General features: G+C 45.0%; 1 protein-coding gene across 1 annotated transcript in view; it reads left to right on the top strand.

Moving 5' to 3' along the window:
• Positions 1 to 23,280, top strand: part of LOC144936478 (SH3 and multiple ankyrin repeat domains protein 2-like) — a 672,911-nt gene that overhangs the window by 127,229 nt on the left and 522,402 nt on the right. The window contains exon 2 of the mRNA XM_078863558.1: positions 17,523 to 18,213. Coding sequence (XP_078719684.1) covers positions 18,019 to 18,213 — 195 coding nt within the window. The 5' untranslated portion in view covers positions 17,523 to 18,018. The remainder of the gene's footprint in view (positions 1 to 17,522; positions 18,214 to 23,280) is intronic.

Here is a 23,280-nt window from a genome sequence, read left to right as displayed (position 1 = left end):
TGCGTTCAATACCCACACATGGCGGACATCAGCGGTGCGTGATCTGCTCTTAGCCCCCAACACTTCACCAATCCACACGCTGACCAGCGTGGTGAAGTAGAGTTAAACAACCCTCCAGCACCAACATGATGTTGGAGAGGCCTTTATCTGGCAGTGGATGAACAAAGAGCTGTACATTATTGTTGTTTTTTTAGACATATATTGTATTCGGAGTGGGCAGGTAGGAACTTGGTTGGACAGGGCATTCGTGCACGACAGACACATATGCACTACAGACAGACAAATAATCCCTGGTGGGCAGTGTGGAACCTGTTGTTCCTACCTGTAAAAAAATGTATACCTACGTGACGTTACCGAAAGAACCAAAGAGTAATTACTTTATAGTTATGCAAGGTTAAAGTGTTGAAAACATTAATGATTCAGACTTATAGTTTTGTTTTTCAATATCCATCCCTCGAACATCAGTACGTTTGTCATTATGAAACAAATGTATACATTTCGTCATACTGTACAGCAAATACTCTCATCCAAGTGCCAAAATTTATTCGTGGAAATAATAAAATTGATTGTGGTTATCCACTCGCATATATTCATAAGTAGCATGGTCCGTTGAGATGCAGCATCTATAAAAGTACTTCAAGGGAGTTTATTCAGTCTCCTGTCGATGTAATTAATTCACTTTTTGAAATTTGATTCATTATAATTGCACACTTAAACGATTAATAATTGACGTTTGGGTCGGATCGCGGGGGTATAAATGGGCACATTTATTCACGTGGCAACTTTTTTAATCGTTGGATGGAAGAGAGTTTACGACACATTTTATTTACAATATCTGGCTCAAAAATAAACTGTGAATCATATTATCGGTGACAAAAGCCTGCTGCGTGTTAACTTGGCACAATTATAGTAAATAATTTCCCAATAATTAAAAAAACAGTCTCTCCTTCTGCGTAAACTAAAGAAATCCATGTGTGTGGAAAGTGAACAGCGGTGACTTTATTGGGAGACCAGCCCCGGCCATACGAGTGTGGAATTTCCATCATTGGTTCATGGAGACCATTGTAGATAAGCATTACTCCTTTGCTCACTGAAGCAAGGAGATCATTATCACCAGCCAGGATCGATCCACTGCTGTATGATCGCCTCCCCACCATCTCTCACGGTCCTACGAAGCAACAACCCTCCTGGCGCCTGCACACATGCCGATTTCATCACTCCATCTCCTTGGGGGATGACACTCTGGAGGACTCATTCAATTTGTGTTTGCTGCTACTGTTACTCTTCCATCTTTGCTTTCGGCAAAGTGTGCTGTCCGAGCCCACTTGCTCGCCACGGTGGCGAGATGTTATCTACCTCGCCTGGTATGCAGGAGGCCGTGGGTTTGATCCTGACCCTGACTGTATATTTTGAATTTGCATGTTCTCCCCATGGTCGGGTTGATTTTGCTTTGAGTCCTCCGGTTTTTCCTCCACATTTAGAAACGTGCTTTTAGAGTATTTGGCTGTTTTAAATTTGCACGTGATAAGCCACTACTTTGAGCTATCATTTGTGGCCAGGTCGCTTTTGAAAAAGAGCTATAAAGCTCAGTGGGCCATACCTGGTAAAATAACAGTTAGGATTACGCCCTTAACCTGCGCTCTCTGATCCACGCGTTTCTTTTTCTGTCTCTTAGCTATGACTTATAATACGTTAATACCTCAGTAGGCTTTGCCTGGTAGGATTGGGGATGGTATAGTTTTTTGTTTGTTTTTGGGTGATTGTTTTACCTCTCTTGTACTTTGCACTACTGTCGTGTTTTGTTTTAACAACGTTCTCGGATTCCTCCAGCATGAATGCATATTTTGATTCTGATAATACGAAGCACACAACTCTCCATGCGTCTTTGGGCACTTTTCGACTTTTCTTTCATTTTATTTGTTATTGACATTTTTGAAACCATATTTCAGAGCAAGGTAGTACGCACTCATTAAAAAAGTTGTTTCTGTAAAACTCATAGTGCCTTCCTGCTATGCAATATGCAGGAGATAATATGACTATTTATTTACAGCAACACTGGTTTCTCAAGTTAGAAGCAATCCTTTGCACAACTTCCCGGATCTTGCCCTGAGGATGTTTGACTTAGTTTGAAATGCAACACCGTATCCAAGAGTGAGGATGGGATGTGAGAGTTGTTCTTGAACTGGTGCATTCTTTAAACGCTTGTGCAGAGAATTCTAATTTGTTTGGCCGTGTCAGGAAGTGAAGGATCTTAACACAAATTTGGCCAGATCATTAGAGGGCCCGAGCCAAAATCAAGTGTGAATCATAAAATAGGTTACCAGAAGCTGGGGGGGGGGGGGGGGGTTGAGGCTAATCCTTTGTATAAGTCGATTTATAACATCCAAGGACAGAGAAGGTGTCCCTGCTATGCTGAGACAAATAAGTGCATCCCCCACACACGTCGGTGCCCTGATTCGAAAAAAAAATAGGATTGGGGAAGAGTGAGGATGGGCTTAAGGGGAATTCCCGCTGAAAAGAGGCAAGTTTGCTCGATCGTATTCTTTGGGTCTTTCGGTAAAGTCGCGTAGATAAGTTCAAAGAAAATAACAAAAAAATATAACACTTTCCGCGAATGAAAGAGTTTGCACGCTCGTAGAAAATTCATTGTTGCAATTAGACCGCGACTGCGTAGGAGGCCGGGGGTCCATGATGTAACTGCGGATACTCCTTGCCAAAGGGGGGGGAGGTGCTTTTGTTTCACGCTCGACGGACAGATGAATACTGCATGGGGTGTCCTAAAGCGGGTGGTGGGAGGTGGGAGGAGGAGGAGGCGGAGGGGGGTTCTTTGTGTAGCCAGGTTAGGGCTGGCTCGAGACTCCCGTCAGGGTGTCTAATCATTGCGAGGCGGAACTTTGCTTTTCTCAACGATCCGCTGCGAGTGCGGGAAGAGCGAGGTAACGACGTTGCTTCGCTCGGCCAGGGAAACCCCATCCAGACATCTCAATCCTCGTTTGAGGAACAGTCCTACCATTCGGGAATGCTTGGGTATTTTCCTGAGGGAGTGCTTTGCATGTGGAAGGAAAATATTGGTGCTGCAAATGAGACCCATTAATCGTTGACGTCGCTTGGCCACCTACAGCAGCCCAACAGGGTGGGGTTATTTGCTTCCTCCAGTCGATTATTCGTGAAAAGTTGGTTGTCGTCAACCATGGAGTGCCTACATAAATATTGTACTTAAAATCCATATCTCATACCTCTTTTCAAAATGTGTGATCTGAAAACGCATTTTTTTAGAACTGCGTTTGTGTTTAGTTTGTTGTCCTTCCCCCGCACCACCTCCGATTAGCACGGTTGGCTACGTGGGGTGCGAAAGAAATTCAACATACATAAGTGCTATTTTAGCCAGATTTTGTCGAATTGTAAACCTTCTTAATTCAAGTTTCTTGTTATTTGAAAATGTTCCTATTTAGTTGAACGTTTGGAAAAAATGTTAACGTCACTACATTTTTTTCCCTTTTACAATTATATTTTCTTTGTAACCCAGGCTAAGGTGGGATCACGAGCCACCAATCTCAGTCATGATCAGCGATCGAGTGCAGGCCGCCAGGATGATAGTGTGGTGTGCTAACCACTGCCGCCACCCAACCGCTCCACCCCGACATGTGTCCTGTGTGAGCGCACCTAGTTATCTTTAACTTAATAATGACTTCACCTCTTTGTCCCTGCATTAATAAAATAGAATCATTTTTTACACAAATGCCGGACTGCCTTTTGGGAGTGCACATCGTTAGCAGCAATGGTCAATTGGCTTGACTTATTTTGTTATTGGCATTTCTCCACAGCATTGCTTCATGCTTATTTCTTGTTATCTCTCTCAAGGATTAGCATATTTACAAATACTTTACAAATGTTTCTTGTCACGACATATTTCTTCTTTGGAAGCTAGGTCTCCATTTCAAAAGAAACACTCCGGGTCCAATTCATATAAAATTGGGTTTAAAGCGTTTTTTTCCGGAGTTCTGCTGAGACATATACAATCCACAAAAGCGATTTCTCCAAATTCATGTGCAGGCCTTTTTGCCCAGTTTGCCAGGTGGAACGGGTGGGGCCCCAATTTACTGTGAGTGCTGATGTATGAATGCTGAACTTCTTTCGCACCGTACGTATCCAACTGCACTAATCGGAGGTGCCGGGGAAGGCCAAACAAACTAAACACAAAAAGCAGTTCTAAAGGACTGAGTTTTAAATCTCAATTTGAAAGTGCATATTTCCAATGGCTTCCTCATATCGGAAGTAAGAGCGTTTCAGATGGCCACAGAAGCGCATCTGCAAGCTCGCACCACCGGACGGACCAAGCCAACCAATCAGGCTCCTTCCATCTCACACATGCACGCTAATATGTGCAGTTATTGTTACACCCATTGCTGAGGTATCTAATGGTGTAATTATCCGAAGACGGCTAATTAATAATAATGATCATGATGATGATATAATAATGCAGATTATGATGATGATGGGCCATTGCACAATTGCATAATGTGTATCAAGACAATGCGGTGTTGCTGAATTTCTGCTTGATGAATTACAAATTACTCTTTGGTTCTTTCGGTAAAGTCACGTAGGTAGTGGAACTGCTGGATTATATATTTTTTTCAGCCTGAGGACGACCGCTTGTGTTGCGATTGAAACGTCGTGATTTATTTTATTTTATACCTAGTGATTTTACCGAAAGAACCAAAGAGTAGGGATTCCTGCTGTCACGAAAGCTTCAAATCAAGATTGAATTACAAATTGCAGAATGTGGCCAATTTTTTTTTTTTTACAAAAAAAACAAGCGGTAGAATGACCACAAAAAAAAACTTTACATCATGGAGCCCTTAGTCTCAACCTTCGTCTCAATGGGCCCTCCCTCGGTTTTAAATAAAGTTGGTGAATGAACACACGATGGAATCTGTGATTCACCAACCTCACATCCGAATTCACGGACTTCCGGTATGTGTCACCACCCGCAGCTGAATTGAGCTAAAGGGATTTAGTATTCTTCTTATGACTACTATGCTTGTTTTGACCCAGGAAAGTCTGACTTAGTTTCGTGACTCTCCAGCAGGAGAGTTCTGGCAAGTGTTTCATAGTAGGGGGGTGATGATTGCTATGTATATTCTAATTGAGTAATTTGCAGTGTATACTTTTCATTTGGACCATTAATTTTAATGCAGAACTCACAGCCTGAAAATAAGGTCCGAGAACTCAGCGCCTTCATTGTGAAATAGTTGTGGTACCCCAACATCGGCCATCATTGACTGTGTGTTGAGCTTTAAAGTGGGCACAAAATAATATTTTGAGCACTTCACTCACAATCAGAAATATTCCGGTTCAACTCAGTCTATTGTCCATAATATAGGTTTCATGGGTTTGATCGCGTAAATATAAATGTGTCGTTAAACCTGCTACCAATAGACACAGCCAAATTGGCATGTTGTTTACATGGCAAACCTTACTAATTGGCTGTGTCGGGTGGTGGTGGGTTTAACGACACATTTATATTTACGCGATCTAACCCAAAAAGCCTATATTGTGAATGATATTGGTCACGAAAACCTACGTTTTAAACTCAGTCTATCGTACCTTCATAGTCATGAAAATGAGTGCAACTAAATGATACTCAAACAGTCATCTTTGCCAACAGAGATGGGCACTGCCCAACTGCTCAGTTGAGCAGCGGGACACTTTATTAAATGTGCACCACTTTTGGCTTCGCACGAAAATGTTAATTCATAACATCGCCATCTTCATGATAATCGCACCAACATTCCATCGGGTTTTTGTAAAGATCTGGTAAAATAAAGCACATGTAACGGGTAGCCGCAGTGGAATTAGAGAGCTCGCGATCGCGCATGAAGCGTAGACCGGGTGGAGCCGAGACAGCCCAACTAGCTCAGCGATGAACCCTGCGATTCCAGTGATAAATTATCTCCTTGCGTCTTTTTAGGTCTCCCACAAATGTCACACCTGAGTTGAGCCCGTGGCAAACGGGTGACATTGCCGATGGAAAATCCGTGGCATTCTCTCATTTCATGAGCTGTGCTTTATTTCACGGCAGTTGGATGAATGTCAGTATCAGAATATTTAAACTGGAGAAATCCGATGAGCTATGAAGCTCTTTTTCACAGATGTCCAGCAATGTATGTATGTTGAACTTCTTTCGCACCATACGTAGACAATTGTGCTCATAGGAGGTGAGGGGGAAAGACAACAAACTAATCTTTATTTAAAAGTGCATAGCTCCAGTGGCTTCCTAATATCGGATGGAAGAGCATTCCAGATGGCCGCAGGAGTGCATCTGAAAGCATGCGATGCAGCTACTTCTATAGTTATTGTGTTCACCATTGAGTCAGTTTGCTTGGGGTTAAGATTCCATTTACATAAAAAAACTAACTTGACATGCAGGGCCCATGACACAGCTCGATGTCATGGTACACACATGTAATACAGTGCATTAGAAGTGTTACCCAGGATAGTGAGCGAGTCAATCTTAGATTTAAAGATCAGGAGTTCAACAAAACTGTAACACAACGTGGGATTTGTAGAGCATGTAGAGATGTCTTCCGAATGGAACACACCGTAAACTGGCTCCTACCCAGGCACACTCAGTGCCCACACCATCTCAAGCACACGTGGTGCTTTCACTCGCCACTTCTAATTACACGGTTTTGGCTCTGGTCATGTAAGCCAGAATCTTCTCACACTCGGTTGCACACAGCAACGTGTTTGCTCACTAGCTTGCACAGCTCGTCACAGAGCCACGTGGGTTTATTCTGCTCTCCCGGTGTCTTCTCGGCTTGTGTCACTCCCCACGATTGTCCTCTACATACCCTTATATACTCTAGTGAGCTCTGTTGTTTACTGGAGCAAGCCTCTCCAGCCACAACTGTGCAGACTGGCCTCTCAACCAATGAGAGGCAAATTTTTACTTAAAACTTTAGTGACTTCAGGAATTCATATGCTTTGGTTCTTTCGGTAAAGTCACGTAGATGGAAAAATAGTAATAAAAATGAAGTGATTAAAAATATCACGACGTTTCGATCGCAACACAAGCGGTCGTCATCAGGAAAAGAATAATGAGAGGCAAATTTTTACTTAAAACTTTAGTGACTTCAGGAATTCATATTCTTTGGGTCTCTCGGTAAAGTCACGTAGATGGAAAAATAATAATAAAAATGAAGTTATAAAAAATATCACGACGTTTCGATCGCAACACAAGCGGTCGTCATCAGGAAAAGAATAATGAGAGGCATTTCCCATTTAAACACTGGTGCAAGATGCGGGTATGCACCCAATCAGAGCTCAGCAGCAGATTCGGCAAAACGTTTGTTGGGATGATCTGATTGGTGGGCTCTATAGTGGGCCTTCACTAGGGTGCCACGGTGGCGAGATGTTAACTTACTCACCTGATATATGAGAGGTCGCGGGTTCAATCCTGACCCTGACACCTGTATGTTTGCATTGTCTCTCCCTGTGCTCGCATGGATTTTTCTCCGACTCCTCTGATGTTTCCTTAGAAACAACATGCGTTTAGAGTATATGACTGCTATACATTTCCACGTGATAAGCCACTTCATTGGGCTATCATTTGTGGCCAGGTTGTTTCTGAAAAAGAGTGTTATAACTCAGTGGGGCTTACCTGGTAAAATAAAAAAATGTTTAATTTTAGTTTAGGATGTTGGCTGTCTCTGATCAGATTCTCGAATCCTGGAGAAAATTCCTCGGTGACCTGGCACCTAGTGGCTTATTCTCTACTGCCTCTACCAGCAGCCTGGCACTTACACATTGCGGCGCCCTAACATTAAGCGGGGTATTACAGAAGCAGCATCGATGATGGGTCATGCAGCTTTTATCATGTGTTCTGGCAGGTTGGCCATGGGAGGTCAGTAGAATAAATGGGTTCGTAAACTCACTTGTGTGTTAACTGTTGAGCATTGTTCCCACACATGCAATGGTGATGGGGCTTTTTAAGACACTAACATTTTTAATCCCACGTATCATGGAAATGTTAAAAGAGGAAATTGTCAAATATCCCAATGGCAGATGATCCCGTGAACGAGCCTGGAGACTTGGTGAAGACGAGACTGAGACTCTGTTCGAGTTTCCTTAAGAAATACAATTGCTTTCATTTTTTGTGCATTTTCTTTATAGGCGCGTGTTAGACATGAAAGACACGTTAGAAAATGTAACGTTGGAATAAATTATAAAATTTTATATATAAACTAGAAATGCAATTACTGTCACTTTGGTTTCCTTTGTGAAAGAGAAATGTGTCTCCATGGGTTCTCCCATGATAAACTAAAGGGCATATAATGGATCAAGCCCTTGTCTCATCCCCACAGTCAATGAAAGTTGAAAGAATGTCATCAGATTGGTCCTCCAGAGAAACCGTTTCACTCTCCTCATCACACACAGTCCCATAACACAATTTACTAACAGTCCACTGCATGGCTGTGTCACGATTTAATTAATTAAAGTGTTTATTTTGTCATTTCTGTTTGCCAATTGCAATTGGATGGATGGGTCTCGTAAACAAGTGACGTGCCATTTAGTTATATAATCATGCCTAAAGACGTGAAAATACTGATTTTTAAGCTTGTAATTAAATAGACTTCTGCAACATACACAAGTGCACATGGATGGAATTAGGGTGAATGCATTTTTTTGTATAATTATTTAATTGAATTCTAGATTTGAAGCTTTCGTGACTGCAAGGATTCATACTCTTAGTTCTTTCGGTAAAGTCACGTAGGTAAAAAAATGAAATAAAAATTAATAAAAAATAAAATAAAAATCGCGACGTTTCGGAGGCAACACAAGTCTCCGTCATCAGGTGGGACCGTCACAGCCAGATTTGCTGCATCAAGTGAGTCCGAAACGTCGTGATTTTTATTTTATTGTTATTAATTTTCATTTAATTTTTTTTACCTACGTGACTTTACCGAAAGAACTAAGAGTATTTAATTGAAGACGACACTTTACTGGTCAGAAAATAAAAACAGCGGCAACCGATGTCATGAAAGCAATATGTAATTCGGTGTGTTTGATCATCTCAAGTCAGACAACCCCACGTGACATCAGGCAGAGCCAATCTCTGACTTGGTTCTAAATTACCTGTGGCCATCAAAGGCAAACCAACATTGCCCACGTGCGTGTGCACCACGCGCAGGCGGTTAACTAATTTTGGCGAGGCGACTGGTAAGATGATTCACATGGTAAACTCATTGATTGTGAGTGGGGAGCCTGAACATAAAAAGTAGGCGGTTTAACACGTCGGCTTTCGTGACAAATATTATCCATAATAGAGAGTTTTTTGGGGGGTTAGATCACGTAAATATAAATGTGTCGTTAAACCTGCCACCACCCGACACAGCCATTTACAATTGTGCATGGTGTGCGTATGGAGAGTAAATCCACGAGTTGGCACGTTTTGTTTACGTCACAAACCTCACTAATTGGCTGTGTCGGGTGGTGGAGGTGGGTTTAACGATACATTTATATTTATGCGATCTAACCCAAAAAAAAAACTTTTATGGAAAAAAGTAGGCGATGGGAGTGCATTCTTGCAGGGCTCCCTGTGCAGTGTTTGCATGAGATTTCATTGCTCAGGGGGCACAGATTAAGTATGCATGCGGCTGCGTGGGATTGCGAGATCCCTGTCAACCCCAGCCCTGAGCCGGTTCTTCTATTTTTTTCATTTTACCAGCTAAGGCCCACTGAGCTTTATACTCTAGCTCTTTTTTCAGAAGCTAACCTGGCCACAATTGATAGCTCAACGAAGTGGCTCATCACGTGTACATGTGTGGCAGACAAATACTCCAAACGCACGTTTCTAAATGTGGATTGGAAAACCAGAGGACTCGGAGCAAAAATCCACGTGGCCACGGGGAGAAAATGCAAGCTCCAAATGTACAGCAGGGTGGGGATCGACCCCACGACCTCCTACATACCAGGCGAGGTAGTTAACATCTCGCCACCGTGACGCCCTACAGAGGGGTTCACGGTGTTCAGTGCTTTCAGGGGGTGATTGAGATATGGGAGGGAGGAATGGGGGTGGAGGTGGCGGGGGTGGCGTGGGAGGGATGTGCCACCAAGGATGCTAACGAGCCGGGACACAGCAATTTACTACTATAATGAGCCAAGAATGTCTGTGTGTCCCGCACGTGACGTCACTCCACATCGGCCAGCCCCCCTTATTAATAATCATGAACAGGTGACGTCCTCCACATGGACCCCCCCTCATTAATAATCATGAGCGGGTGACGTCACTCCACATGGGGGGGGGGGGCGAGGCGCCTCCTCCCCCCTCCTCGGCGTCAACTTACAACCTCACTACAAAGGCAGAACCCTCACGTCACGTGACTGTAACGCTATTGAGACATAGAAGTAAAAAGGACGTTGTGATGAACAAGGGATTATAACCTTAAAATGAAATGTCTGTGACACCGCGGCCTTACAAATTGCACACGAATGGATGCAATGAATATCACGTCGCAGTCTGCTTTTCGGTTGCAAATTTCAGATTCACTGCAATACACCCGCCCTTGGGCGGGCGAAAGGCTCGTGTACAAGCAGAATTAGCCACGACAATGGGGCATAGCCACGTTCCGATTGCATTGCCTCTTGCGTGGTGGCATGAGCCTTGTCATTGCGAATGTTGCGCGTGCGTGGATGGGAGAGTGTAAATAGATCATCTCTGTCGGGTTTGACTTTTTTTATCTCTGGGGGGGGGGGGCTCAATTTGGGCGTCAAGCATGCCATGCCGATCGGCGTTGCGTGAATTATCAAAGGTGTTCGGGATAAGAGTTAGAAAATAGTGTGCAGTGTAGACGGAGCTTTGGCAAGGCGGACATAGATTTCGTGTATTTATAAACAGGTGTGGGCCCATTGAAACGACAAGGGACTCAATTATGTATTGACAGAAGCTATTTCCCCAGCAATTATTGGTGGAAGAGTTGTCAAACCAGCGGAGTGTGCTAGTGATTTGACCTTGGTTATGTTTTTTAATATACTAAATAACAGGTAAAAAAAGTGAGAAGCTGTATTATTTTTTTCTAAACTGGGTAAGGGCTGACAGGGGGGCAGAATTAATTGGAGTAGATACTGTGCAGTGGAAAAGAGCACGCTAAATAATACAAGTGAAATAATGCAACGCGCTGATGTACTCCACCGCAGCATGCGGGTAGCAGAGTGCAGAGGTAATCCCTCGCAAAAGAACTCAGCATTAATTTCGCCTACCTGGGAGTTCACCATTTAGCCGGGTGCTGGTGGCCATGCACGTGGCCTTGGTGGATCGCGCAAATGTTTGTGACCCTCCCTTCCCGCGAGCGTCGAGTAGGATCCACCATAACCCTCGCTCGCCAGGAGAAGGCAGGCGGTACAGCAAGTGGACCAATCGTCATCCGTTTCCATCTGTACGGGAATAGGGTGTTGCCTCCTCATGCGCGTGGTTTTTCTGCCGGTGCTCACGTTTCCTCCCACACGTATAATCAACACAACTCATCATTAATTGTCTGAACACATCTTAGAATACAAAGCCAGATGCAGGACTCTTCTGAAAAAGAGTCCTATGACTCCTATCCTGTATAAGTAGCTCAATTATTATATTACGGTTATGTATTATTATTTGGCTTACCCACTGCATTGTCAAGGTGTCCACAGCCAGACTGCACTATTTACACAATGCCGTCAAGGCTGTTTCATTGTTATTGGTCTGGTGTCTCCGCCTACATTTCAAGCCTTTTGCCCTTAACGCATATTCCGCATGCGAGGAGCAGTGCAAATCTCTGGACCTTTTGCTTGTGCTGCACTGGTGATTCTCAGCCTCTTTCATTTCTCGGCACACGCTTTCGAACTTGCTCGATCTTCACGGGACACCGGATCAAAAATTCAGGGTGCGCCTGGGTGGGTGTGTGGGAAGGTTTTGTAGTTGCCAAAGAATTTGCCCTCCTGCGTGAGCGTATTTGTGTCTCTTTCCGTGTCTGCAGCTCTCCGTGTCTGTGTCTCCGCGTGTGTGTGCGGGCGCTAGGAACCTGGCGATCCGAGTTTAATTCCTACTCACGATCAATTAGAGTGGCGGGTATTTGAACCACTTGTGCACCTCTCCTACATCGACTTAGACTCCAATGAGTACCTGGTGCGGTGTAATAACATCAGCACTAGGGAGACAAAGGTGGCTGGGCGTGGTCCTGGCCACCCTTCCCTTCGTGTTTCGTGCCGGCCTTCATAGGTGCTCGCACACAGCAAAATGGGGAAATATTTAGTCCTTTGTCTCCGTGTCCGCGTGCGTCCGCGTGTGTCTCCGCGTCTGTTGTTACCAATTGCGCATGGGTGATCGGGGGGAGTTGAGAGGGGGTGGGGGTGGAGGCTGACGGCTTGCCTGCTGCCGCACTCTGCATGCGCGACCAGCGGGCAGTGGGAGGTGGCGGGGACTTTACTCTCGTGCAATTCCGAAAATACTGCAACACACCTGGGGGACTTTGGGTGCGGCGCACCGGTTGCGATATCATGCTCTAAGCCACCGGTGGCGCTTTAGGGTCTTAGGCTTTTTTTTCCTGGGGGTGGCAGGATATTGGTGGGATGGTGGGGAGGGGGGATCCCTGTAGGAGGGTGGGGAGTAATGTGTTTGTAATGACAGTCGACACTACATGCTGTGTGAGTGGACTAACGGCCACGGGAGGTAATGACAGGGGTGTCAGCTGTGAGTGGGAAGGGACTGGTGGCTTAGGTGACGGAAGAGAACGGTAGAATCTGTTGGTGGAGCGTGCGTCCAGTGTCAGCGAGAAGGTTCGGGAAGGGGTGCGTGGCCTCGTGTCGTTATATGAAGGGGAGATGCGCGGGAGACTCGGGGCTTTTGCAGTGGGGGGTCTCCGCCTGTGTCAAGTGAACGTGTCTTCAGTAAAGTGCCATCTCAAGTGAAGTGTGTCATGTCGTCATTACATGTGCATGCAGGCTGCCTTTAAATAACTCGGTCCAACGGTGGTAAAGGTACAGCCCTGCAATTTCTTGCAAACGCCACTGTTGGGTGAAAGGCCTCCACTAGAGGGAGCTCTAGAGGGTATTTGACCTACTCTTCCACGATAGTCAGACATCTTGGAGGAGGGGACGAGTTCCCACACTTAATCCCATCGATTTTTATTTATTCACGGTTACATCTGCTACTTTCCTACTCACGTGGGCTGAATGATAGTAGGTATGTGTGTGTTCCCACATGTCTTTTACAAACTTGTAGTGCAAGACTCACACCGCCTCACCTTCACGCCAACCGTGCACATTGGAGGTGCGTGGGAAGGACAACAAACTAAACACAAAAAGCATTTCTAAAGAAATTCGTTTTGAATCTGCTACTCGCTTTTCAGTACCGGTTCTCAAAAAAAAATTGTCCCCGCCTCTTTAATAGCCTCCGTGAAAATGTCAAAGAAAGCTATTGTGAACTTTTCTCACTCAAGTTCAGCGAAGCTAAATAAATCAGAAACCTTGTGAGAATGAACAAATTGTAGGAAATTGCCACTGAGTTGTGGACTAATGCATGTTACAATGTGGGCCACAGGTGCCTAATGCAGACACCACTTTGTTTCACACTTCTGTTTCGTTGCATATGTTATTCGTTCCATAAAAAAAGACATTTCAGAATACAGTAAAATCTTGGATTGCGAGTAACTTGGTCTGTGAGTGTTTTGCAAGACGAGCAATTTGTTTAAATAAATATTAATTTGATAAACGAGCGAGGTCTTGCAATACGAGTAGTACAGTATACGCTTTGTCTGCCGAGCGTCACGTGATCACAACTGATATACGAGTGCTTTGATATACGAGTGCTTTGGATTACAAACACGTTTCCGGAACGAATTATGCTCGCAATCCAAGGTTTTCACTGTATTAGTTTTGTTGACTACTGTATATGTTCGTCATAAAATGAAAGTACAAATGGTTTTATTTAAATGTATTTGTCATGTAAGAGAGAGTTTTAACGTGGAGGTTTTCACGACCAATATTAAGATTCGTAAATTTACTTTAGATCATTGATTCTACTCGCGCGAGTATAATCAATGATGTATCATGAGAACTGTTTGCAATTGTCCTTGCATTGACAAAAAATAAATTCACATGCAGGCATGTGTTACCATAAAGAACTCACAAACCAGGGATTTTACAGTCTGTTCCCTATCTTCACAATGTTCTCCATCAACGTGTTTTAGATCCAAAAATAACAGGGCAACCACGGTAGTGAGATGTTATCTCCTTCGCCTGGTATGCAGGAGTTCGTGGATTCGATCCCGACCCTGACGATGCCTGTATATTTCGAGTTTGCGTGTTTCTATCTCCGTGGCGGCGTGGATTTTTCTCCGCATCCTGCAGCTTTTCCCTCCACGTTTAGAATGAAAATGCGTTTCGAGTATTTGGCTGCTATAAATTTGCACTTGTTGAGGTATCATTTGTGGCCAAGCCGCTTCCGAAAAAGGGCTATATAGGTCAGCAGGACTTAAAATAAAAATAGTTTATCTGAGTTGAACAGTGATGCAACGTGAAGCAGAGTAAACTTGGGGGGGGGGGGTGTGGGAGCTAAGGGGGCATTTGGGGATTCTGGGCTCATCCCAGCTTCACTGGTCCTGCTTTCAGACCTTCCTGTTCTCCTCCGCCATTCACTTGTATGTATGTTGAACTGTTTTCGCACTGTATGTAGCCAACCTTGCTAATCAGAGGTGCTAATCGACTTGATACTTGTTAACAGAGGTGTGGACTCGAGTCATGCGACTTGGACTCGAGTCAGACTCGAGTCATGATTTTGATGACTTCAGACTCGACTTGGACTTGCCTCATCTTTGACTCGACTTGACTCGGGACTCGAGAGCAAAGACTTGAGACTTACTTGTGACTTGCACAACAATGACTTTGTCCCACCTCAGAGGTGTGGACTCGAGTCATGCGACTTGGACTCGAGTCAGACTCGAGTCATGATTTTGATGACTTCAGACTCGACTTGGACTTGCCTCATCTTTGACTCGACTTGACTCGGGACTCGAGAGCAAAGACTTGAGACTTACTTGTGACTTGCATAACAATGACTTTGTCCCACCTCTGCTTGTTAATGACACTTTCACAAATGTTGCCATCTTCATCCTAAATAGTCATCATCCCAATCTTCCGAGCTCGCATTAAATGGTAGACGTTGTTGCCTCAAACGTTGTGCTTCACGGTTTAATTCGCGATCTGTGTTTGTTTTAGCGAGGTTTGAGTCGCCTGTTTGGGGTGTCACAGCCCTTGCTCAATCCACCCAATGCATATTTGAGTTATTTTTGGGTCCTACGTATTCAGCATTGATTTTGTCCGAATGTGCCGTTTATATTTAGAAGCTTGTCTTTTGCAGCACCTTGAGATGATTAGTGTACTTCATCATCATCGCCGTCGTCATCATCAGCAGCCAAGATCGATTCACTTTGGGAATGAATGCCTCCCCAAGTCATTCTATGTATGTATGTCGAACTTCTTTTGCAGTGTACGTAGCCAACCGTGTTAATCGGAGGTGTGGAGACAATTGGAGATCTCATGATCCTGTGATGTAACAATCCACATAGCGTCTCGACACGAGCGGATTTCATCGCTTCATCTCCTAGGTTGGACATTGTCGGACCCCTTCTGTTCATTGCCTTGAACCATCAGCCATCAAGCCGTCTAGCAACGTGTCTTGCTCAAGGCAGCTTAGCTTTCTAAGTTGTTTAAACGGTGCATTGTGTTTAGACAAATGCATCGTTATTATTATATTGATTGGTAAACATGGAAGGATGACAACTGCCAACAGGGGGCAAAGACATGGGTACTGCTGAAGACCAAATAAATCTTGACTTATTTCTCAATGCTAAGTTTTTCACAAGGTAACTCTACCTGGTTGAAAAAAAATCTCACATTGTGTATTGACCGATTTAGCACTTTAAATACAGTCTGTCCTTGTGCTTCATCATCAAGGGATTGTTGGAGTGGATGAGTGATGCATTTTCATTTTTAAAAAGTTCAACATTCATATATTCAATATTTTCTGACTGCAAGAGAACATCTTTCCATAATTTAAGTCTTTATTGTGGAATTCATTTCAAACCATAAAATCTCCACAAATGGGGTGGTGACTTGGCCCAGCCGTAGCGCATTCGCCGCTATTGCAGAGGTTTGTGGTTCAGTCTTGGTGGCCACCCTGGTTAATAGTGCTGTGTGCATATCAACCGTATAATACATGCCATCTGCTTCACAGTGAACGTTAAAGTTACCCTGATGTCATTCAACACGAGTGGGCAATTGTGTGCGGTGGCGTCCGGTTCCATATTTTCCAAATCTGAAATATTATCCGCAACATTACACAGACCAGAAATCATCGCCCCCAACTGGCAGAATAATGCCTGCTTGCAGGCAGGTACCAAGCCACCTTGTGCTGCTGCTTAGGGTCAGCTGCCACTGGGGGTGCCCTTTCGTGATGTGGTGAGATGAGCTGTGATGTAAGTCACTTATGCATGCACAGTGCTCTGCCGCTGGCGTAAGAGGAGGGCTTCATCAAACACAAATCATCATCATCATAAATTTAAAATTCTTAATTACTTTTCTTTAAATTATTATTTGAGAATTTATATACTTCTCATTGAACCAACGTGTACAAGTGATAATAGGAGAGCTTCATTATGAAAAAAAATGGGACACTTAGCTTTGAGCTGAACATTGAATCTTGGTGTACACACTGTAACTGCAAATGGCTGGAAACAATAGAACGCAGTTAATAATTTACATAACTTGAAAGTGTGTGTGTGTGTGTGAAAAAGGTTGTTAGGAGTGTGCCTGGATCATCTCAGTCAGCCAACCCATGGCACCTGGGTCTGACCCGAGACCTATCAGTGAGCCTTCGACACTTCACGTGGCCTAAAATTGCACCTGGCCTGGTACAGGCGCGTGGTGACGTCACCGTTACTTACTGGTGAATGGCGGATATTGGTATTGGTAGGAGTCTGTGCTGCAGCGTTTTAACGAGTGAGGTTTGGTAAGGCACCAGCAATAGGAGTCAGTTAGACTGTGGCAGTGGTGAGGTTCTACAACACCGCTAAACTGAGGGTGCATAAAAATGTAACCCCAACGCGTGTTTAATATGAACCATGTGAAAGCTGTCGTGCAATTGTTTCGTTTTGAATCAGAGCATTGAATTCCATTCAGTTGGCGTTTCAGTCTCATCGTGAAATGTTTGCAACTTGCTTCCTGCCATTTACTGAAAGTCCACCTTGGAAAACCAAGCACCGCTGTGCAACTTCGCTGCTGACCCCTCTAGCATCGGCGAGGTTAACAATCGTGGCTGCAACACCTTCGTCGCAGTGTGCGTGGCAGTGCGGAAAAAGACGTGGAACTCGCGAGCAAAAATGTGCCTCTGTAAATTAATACATTTCACTGCTTTTGATAAGCAAGATGTCTGTGTTGAAAGCCATAATTTAGTGGCATTGTACGTGTGGGTGCTCTTTTTTTCGTTTCAGGGAAAATCCGAGAGATTTTAATGCATTCTGATAAAAGACGATGGCTTTAGAATGCAACAAAGGCAAAATATAAAGCGCAAAAAGAAATACAAATGCAAAGAGACCACCAAGCTCCTTTGAAGATATGACCACCTGAACACACGGGAGAACATTGGAAGAAGCGATGAATCTGCAATCATAAAAGAGAAAAAGAACACCAAGATTGTTACGGTATTTAGCTGCAAGGGAGACGCCCCAAGGAAGAAGAAAAAGCGGCTAAAATAGCTCCAAAAAGAGTGTCCCCCGTTCTGCACAACAAATAGAAATAAACACTGACACGGATGCACGGCGGAGAAAATATCAGCTAGCGTGTGCAACAGATACGTGGAAGAAGAGCGAGTGCTCGAGCGTGTGCATTAGCCATCCATCTAGCGAGCGAGCGACAAAGTGAGCGAGTGTAGAGAGAGAGAGAAGACAGTCGTCGTCAGCGGGAGGCCTCTGGCTGCCAGGACGCGTCATGGATCTCCAGCAGAATGCCGAGTCGGAATACAGCGAGGCGTCCGAGACGGACAGCTCGCGGGGCGAGGACCCAGAGGGCGGCTACGAAAGCGGGGCCAGCACGCGGCCGGCCGGCAGACCCAGCGGCCACCTGGAGGACGTGCAGCAGAACACCATGGTGGTGCGCGTGGGCATCCCGGACCTGCAGCAGACGGTGAGCTCGCGTGTTTGATTTATACGAGAATTAAAGAGACTGTTGGGGCAAGTGCTGTTCGCGAGCACCTATGAAGGCTGGTTTGGCACACGAAGGGGTGGGTGGCCAGCACCATGCCCGGCCGCCTTTGTCTCTCTCGTGGTGATGTTTACATACCGCACCAGGTACTTATTTGAGGCTGAGTCGACCTAAGCGAGGCTCAGGACCACTTCATATAACCGTCACTGGTGTTGGTCGTGAGCGGGAATCGAACTCGGGGTCGCCAGGTTCGTAGCGCAGCGCGCTAACCGCTACACTACCGCTCCCCATGCGCACACATAGACAGGCAGACATGCAAGCACGTAAACACATTCACAGACATACGTGGGTGACTGCGGGCAGCAGATGGCAGTACGGTAAAATCTATTGTTGTGCTACATGTCTATGATCCCACACCAATGCTCCCACAGTGACCAGCACAGTGCACACGTGCACGTACATGGACGGCGCTTTGGTCAATCCACCGCTGGATGAGGGCCTCCCCAGGTCACGCAGGCCTTGGGGGTTTATTCGACCACACTTTTCCGTGGTGGGGTTAATGTGTCTTCTTGGTTCTTTCGGTAAAGTCACGTAGAATTGAAATAATAAAATTATAAAAATAAAACATAATAAAATAATTCTCACGACGTTTTGGCCACAACGCAAGTAGCCGTCCTCAGGTGGAGAACAGGTCTGTCGAGGAGACAGAGTCATTCAGACTCATTCAGACTCTGTCTCCTCGACAGACCTGTTCTCCACCTGAGGACTTGCGTTGTGGCGGAAACGTCGTGAGAATTATTTTATGATGTTTTATTTTTATTATTTTATTATTTCAATTCTACGTGACTTTACCAAAAGAACCAAGAAGATGAATCCCTGCAGTCACGAAAGCTTTAAATCGGGGTTAATGTGGTTTGCGGAAGTGCAGGGAGCACAGAAGTCTGTTTGGTTGGCTTTATTTATATATTGGCAGGTGAGGGTACTGATGTTAGCACGCATGGCCCAGATTCCCCCGAGGCATTCAGCGACTTAATTGGCTGCGGTATTTTTTTTCTCAGAATGATATTCCACCCATTGCACCTGCTGAGCAGGGCAATAAACTGTCACGTGCATTCGGTGCAATCGATGTTGTAGAATTTTCAGATAAATGCTGCAATCGTGACAACGTGTGAAACTAAATTCTACATGCAATGAGCAATTCTCTCTAAAGTCATCTGATGTGGGTTTAAATGCAATCAACTAACCGGCTACATTCATGTTATGAGATTAACAAATCGGGTTAAGAGGTTTTTTTCGGCAAAGGTTATCTCGGAATGAAGGGTTGGTTCAGAAAAGCGAGTAAAATTGGACGAATTAAAATGACTCGTGGCAAATTGGCAGGTGCACTGAACCTTCCACAAAGACAAAGGTCCCCTATAGCCTTAACAGACTAGCGGGGCAAGTGCTCTTAGCAAGCACCTATGAAGGCCGGAACAGCATATGAAGGGGTGGGTGAGTCGACGTAGGGGAGGGGCAGCACCGGTTTAGGTAATCGTCACTGTTGGTGGCCGTTGAGCAGGAATCAAACTCGGGACAGAGACTTCATAGTGCAGCGTGCTAACTGCTACATTACCGCTCCCTACTCTTGCACACAAAGACAAAGATCCTCCGTATAGCCTGAACTGACTGTTGGGGCAAGTGCTGTTAGAGAGCACCTACGAAGGCCGGCACGGCACACGAGGGGGTGGGTGGCCAGCACCACGCCCGGCCGCCTTTGTCTCCCTAGTGGCGATGTTTACACACCTCAGCAGATACTTATTTGAGGCTGAGTCGACCAATGGGAGGCCCAGGACCGGTTCAGATAATCGTCACTGGTGTTGGCCGTGAACGGGAATCGAACTCGGGTTGCCAGGTCTGTAGTGCAGCGCGCTAACCGCGACACTAGCGCTCCCCACTCTTGCACACGCACGCACGCGTTTCTCACACCACCAAATACAAATCACATTTGACATGCGGTGATGAGCGCTGGCGAGAGTAAACATCGAACAGAATGAGGTGGCCAGTTGGCCCAGCTCAGCTGACGCCTTTGTCGAGCGAGAGTGGCGTCAGTGCCGCTTCCAACGACGGCGATCTCGAGTCTGTGGTGGGTGAATCCTTTGACCACGCAGCGCGTTTGACGCCCGCCTGCAGGGCAAAAATCACCAGAGAGCCAGAGTTACGTGCCCGCATCTTTAAGGTGCGAAACTTTGCTTCTGAAACAGCAGGACGATCACTTAGCTCAGCAGATCGAGATCTCCAGGGCAGGTGAGATATACTAATTTAATGTGACACTCGGACTCTATCAGTCTGGACCATTTCTTACATTGACTTGTTGTTGTTGTTTGTGTTGTTGATAGGGATTTCCAATAATCAATAAACCTTCACACTTTTACCAATGCCAGTAAGTCAGTAAATATTGAAAGCAACACTTAAAAAAGATTAATTAAGCAACAGACCAGGCCGACAGCACTGTGGCGAGGGCATTTGACTCTCATTTGTGCGGTCGGAAGCATTAATCTTGATGCAAGTTCAGCTCAATAGAATGGGTTTTAAATTTGTTTACTATATTGCTACATTGAGATTCCACAAAGAAAATAACAAAATACAAATCAATTGAGGAGTCCGGGTCATGAAGCTTAACTCCTGCCAAGGCATTTCAGAGCAACATTCTGGAGATATTTCCCAAACATTTGATTGGAGAAATAAAATGGATCAACACAAACGGAGTAAGAAGTAACCACCTGCTGATGGAATAGTACGTGCAACAGCCAATGGAAATGAACTACAGGGGCACTCATATTCTTGGTTCTTTCGGTAAAGTCACGTAGAAGGGAAATAAAGTTTATTATTTTATTATTTCCCTTCTACGTGACTTTACCGAAAGAACCAATAAAATGAATCCCTGCAGTCATGAAAGCTTTAAATCGAAATTTATAGGGGCACTGTTGAGAAAATAAATAACAGAGAAGGCCACATACTTGGGCTACACATAAATACACGAACATAACCGAGGTCGCACACAACAAATTAACTAAACAAAGTAACGTTTCATGTTAAAGGGAGGCAACTAGAGTACATTGTACTTGGAAGCAATTATGCAAGGTGGACCCGAAGTCTACGTTGTGAAATAAAGTGCCGAGTGAGAGCAGGGCAGAGCAGAGTGCTTTTGGAAAACTGAACTTTACGACGAAAAGCAGCACACCAATGTGCCTAAAAGAGAAACGTTGTCTATCATTGTTTACTACCTGCTCGGCAGTGGAGTGCGGGTGGCCCAGCCCTTATAGAGCCAGTGGCTTGAAATCGGAGGGTTGTAAATGACATCCACATTTGATTCTCTATTCCTTCCTCTCCTCTCACCTCGCCTCATGCCGTGTTTGGTTTCCATCCAATCTTGGATGTCACGTCACTTTTATGTCCATCAACCCTTACAAAACCCACATGTTTCCCTGCCTCCCGTTCTCCTCATCCCTGTCCCACCATCTCTTTCAATCCTTTTTCTATTTCCCCCATTTCCTCAGCACGCAAGCTTGGTGTTCTTTTTGACTCTACCCTCTCCCTTCCCCATCAGATTTTGCGCCGCTAACCGCGCTTGCCGGTTGCACTTGTTTAAAATTCGCAAAATTCCGACCGGTTGTTTCAACCTCTGCTGCAAAACTCCTCATCCATTTCCTTTAAACATACTTCACTGGATTACTCTAACTCTCTTATTTACCATTTACTCCTTTGCCCCCTTTCAATAAAACCAAAAGACGTCTGCACATACTCTTTGGTTCTTTCGGTAAAGTCACGTAGGTAGAAAATAATAGATCACGACGTTTCGATCGCAACACGAGCGACTGTCATCAGATGAGACGATCACAGCAGGGAAACTGCTACCCATGTGACCTCTGGACAGATTACAATCAACCTTCCCGACAATTCTCATCCCTCGACTCTCCTCGCCCAACTGCACTTGGCTCCCTGTGTACTCCCATTGCCTGTTAAAATTCCTCACGCTGGTCTACAGATCTCTTCATGGTCTTGCCCCACCATATATTGCCACTCTTGTATCCTTCCATGTCTCTTCCTGCCCTCTACGTTCTCAGTCTTTGTTGTCTCTGCTCTGTCACTCCTCCTCCTTGTGCTCAATCCACGCTGTCGCTCTTTCTCTCTTCTCGCCTCCCTTCACTGGAACAAACTTCCCCTCCACGTTAAGCAGTCACCTTCACTCACTCGTTTTCCGCTTCCTCCCCCAAATATAACTTTTTTCCATAGCTCACCTCACGACCCATTAATTTCCGTAATATAACCGCTACAGTGCCTGCAACTTCTTCGCAATCTCATTACATGGATACCACTCATTCCCCATCCATGCACTCCATTCATCATTATTTGCTTTCATGAAATTTGCTTTCACCTAATGCACGTATCACAGAGTCGCCCCCATTACTTCCTCTCATCTATTACATTCACCTCATTTCCGCTGTTACATTCACACACGCGCGTTGTACCGTTCCTACTTTTCTGTAAAGCGCCTTGGTCAAGGTGATATATCGATGACGTTAAAATAAGATGAGTTGAAATCCTGGTCGGGGGGCAGGGGGAGAATCAACCTTTCATCTCCTCTGTGGCCAATACAACGAGCACCTTGTTGGGAAATCACCTGCGTATATGTAACCATTACAGAGAGTCGATCAGCTGTTTGTCGCGTAAGGTGAGGTAAAGTGTGGCTACTCCCACAACTTCCAAGACGTTCTGGCCCACGTGAAAAAGTTGGCAAAAATACCCTCGAAGGGGACTGTCCAAAGCTGCTTCTAATTGAGGCCCATCTGGCAGCAGTGGCATGAGTAAATAATTGCAGGGCTGTAACCTTTACCTTACATATGTGTATTTGGTACACAAGCACAGATTTTAAAAACCTCAATGCATTTGTCAAAAACCTGTCTGAAAGAGAAAGTGTATACAGTAGGTGCCATTTCATGAAATGGCCCTTCCACACAGCCATTGTGCGAAACGTAGCGAGGCCTCTCTATGAGCTGTGAGGAAGGGACA

This window comes from Lampetra fluviatilis, chromosome 16 (genome assembly GCF_964198595.1).
Source record: "Lampetra fluviatilis chromosome 16, kcLamFluv1.1, whole genome shotgun sequence".
NCBI classification, from domain to species: Eukaryota; Metazoa; Chordata; class Hyperoartia; order Petromyzontiformes; family Petromyzontidae; genus Lampetra; species Lampetra fluviatilis.
Note: the sequence above shows the minus strand (reverse complement) of the source record. Positions and strands in the feature narration are given on the sequence as shown.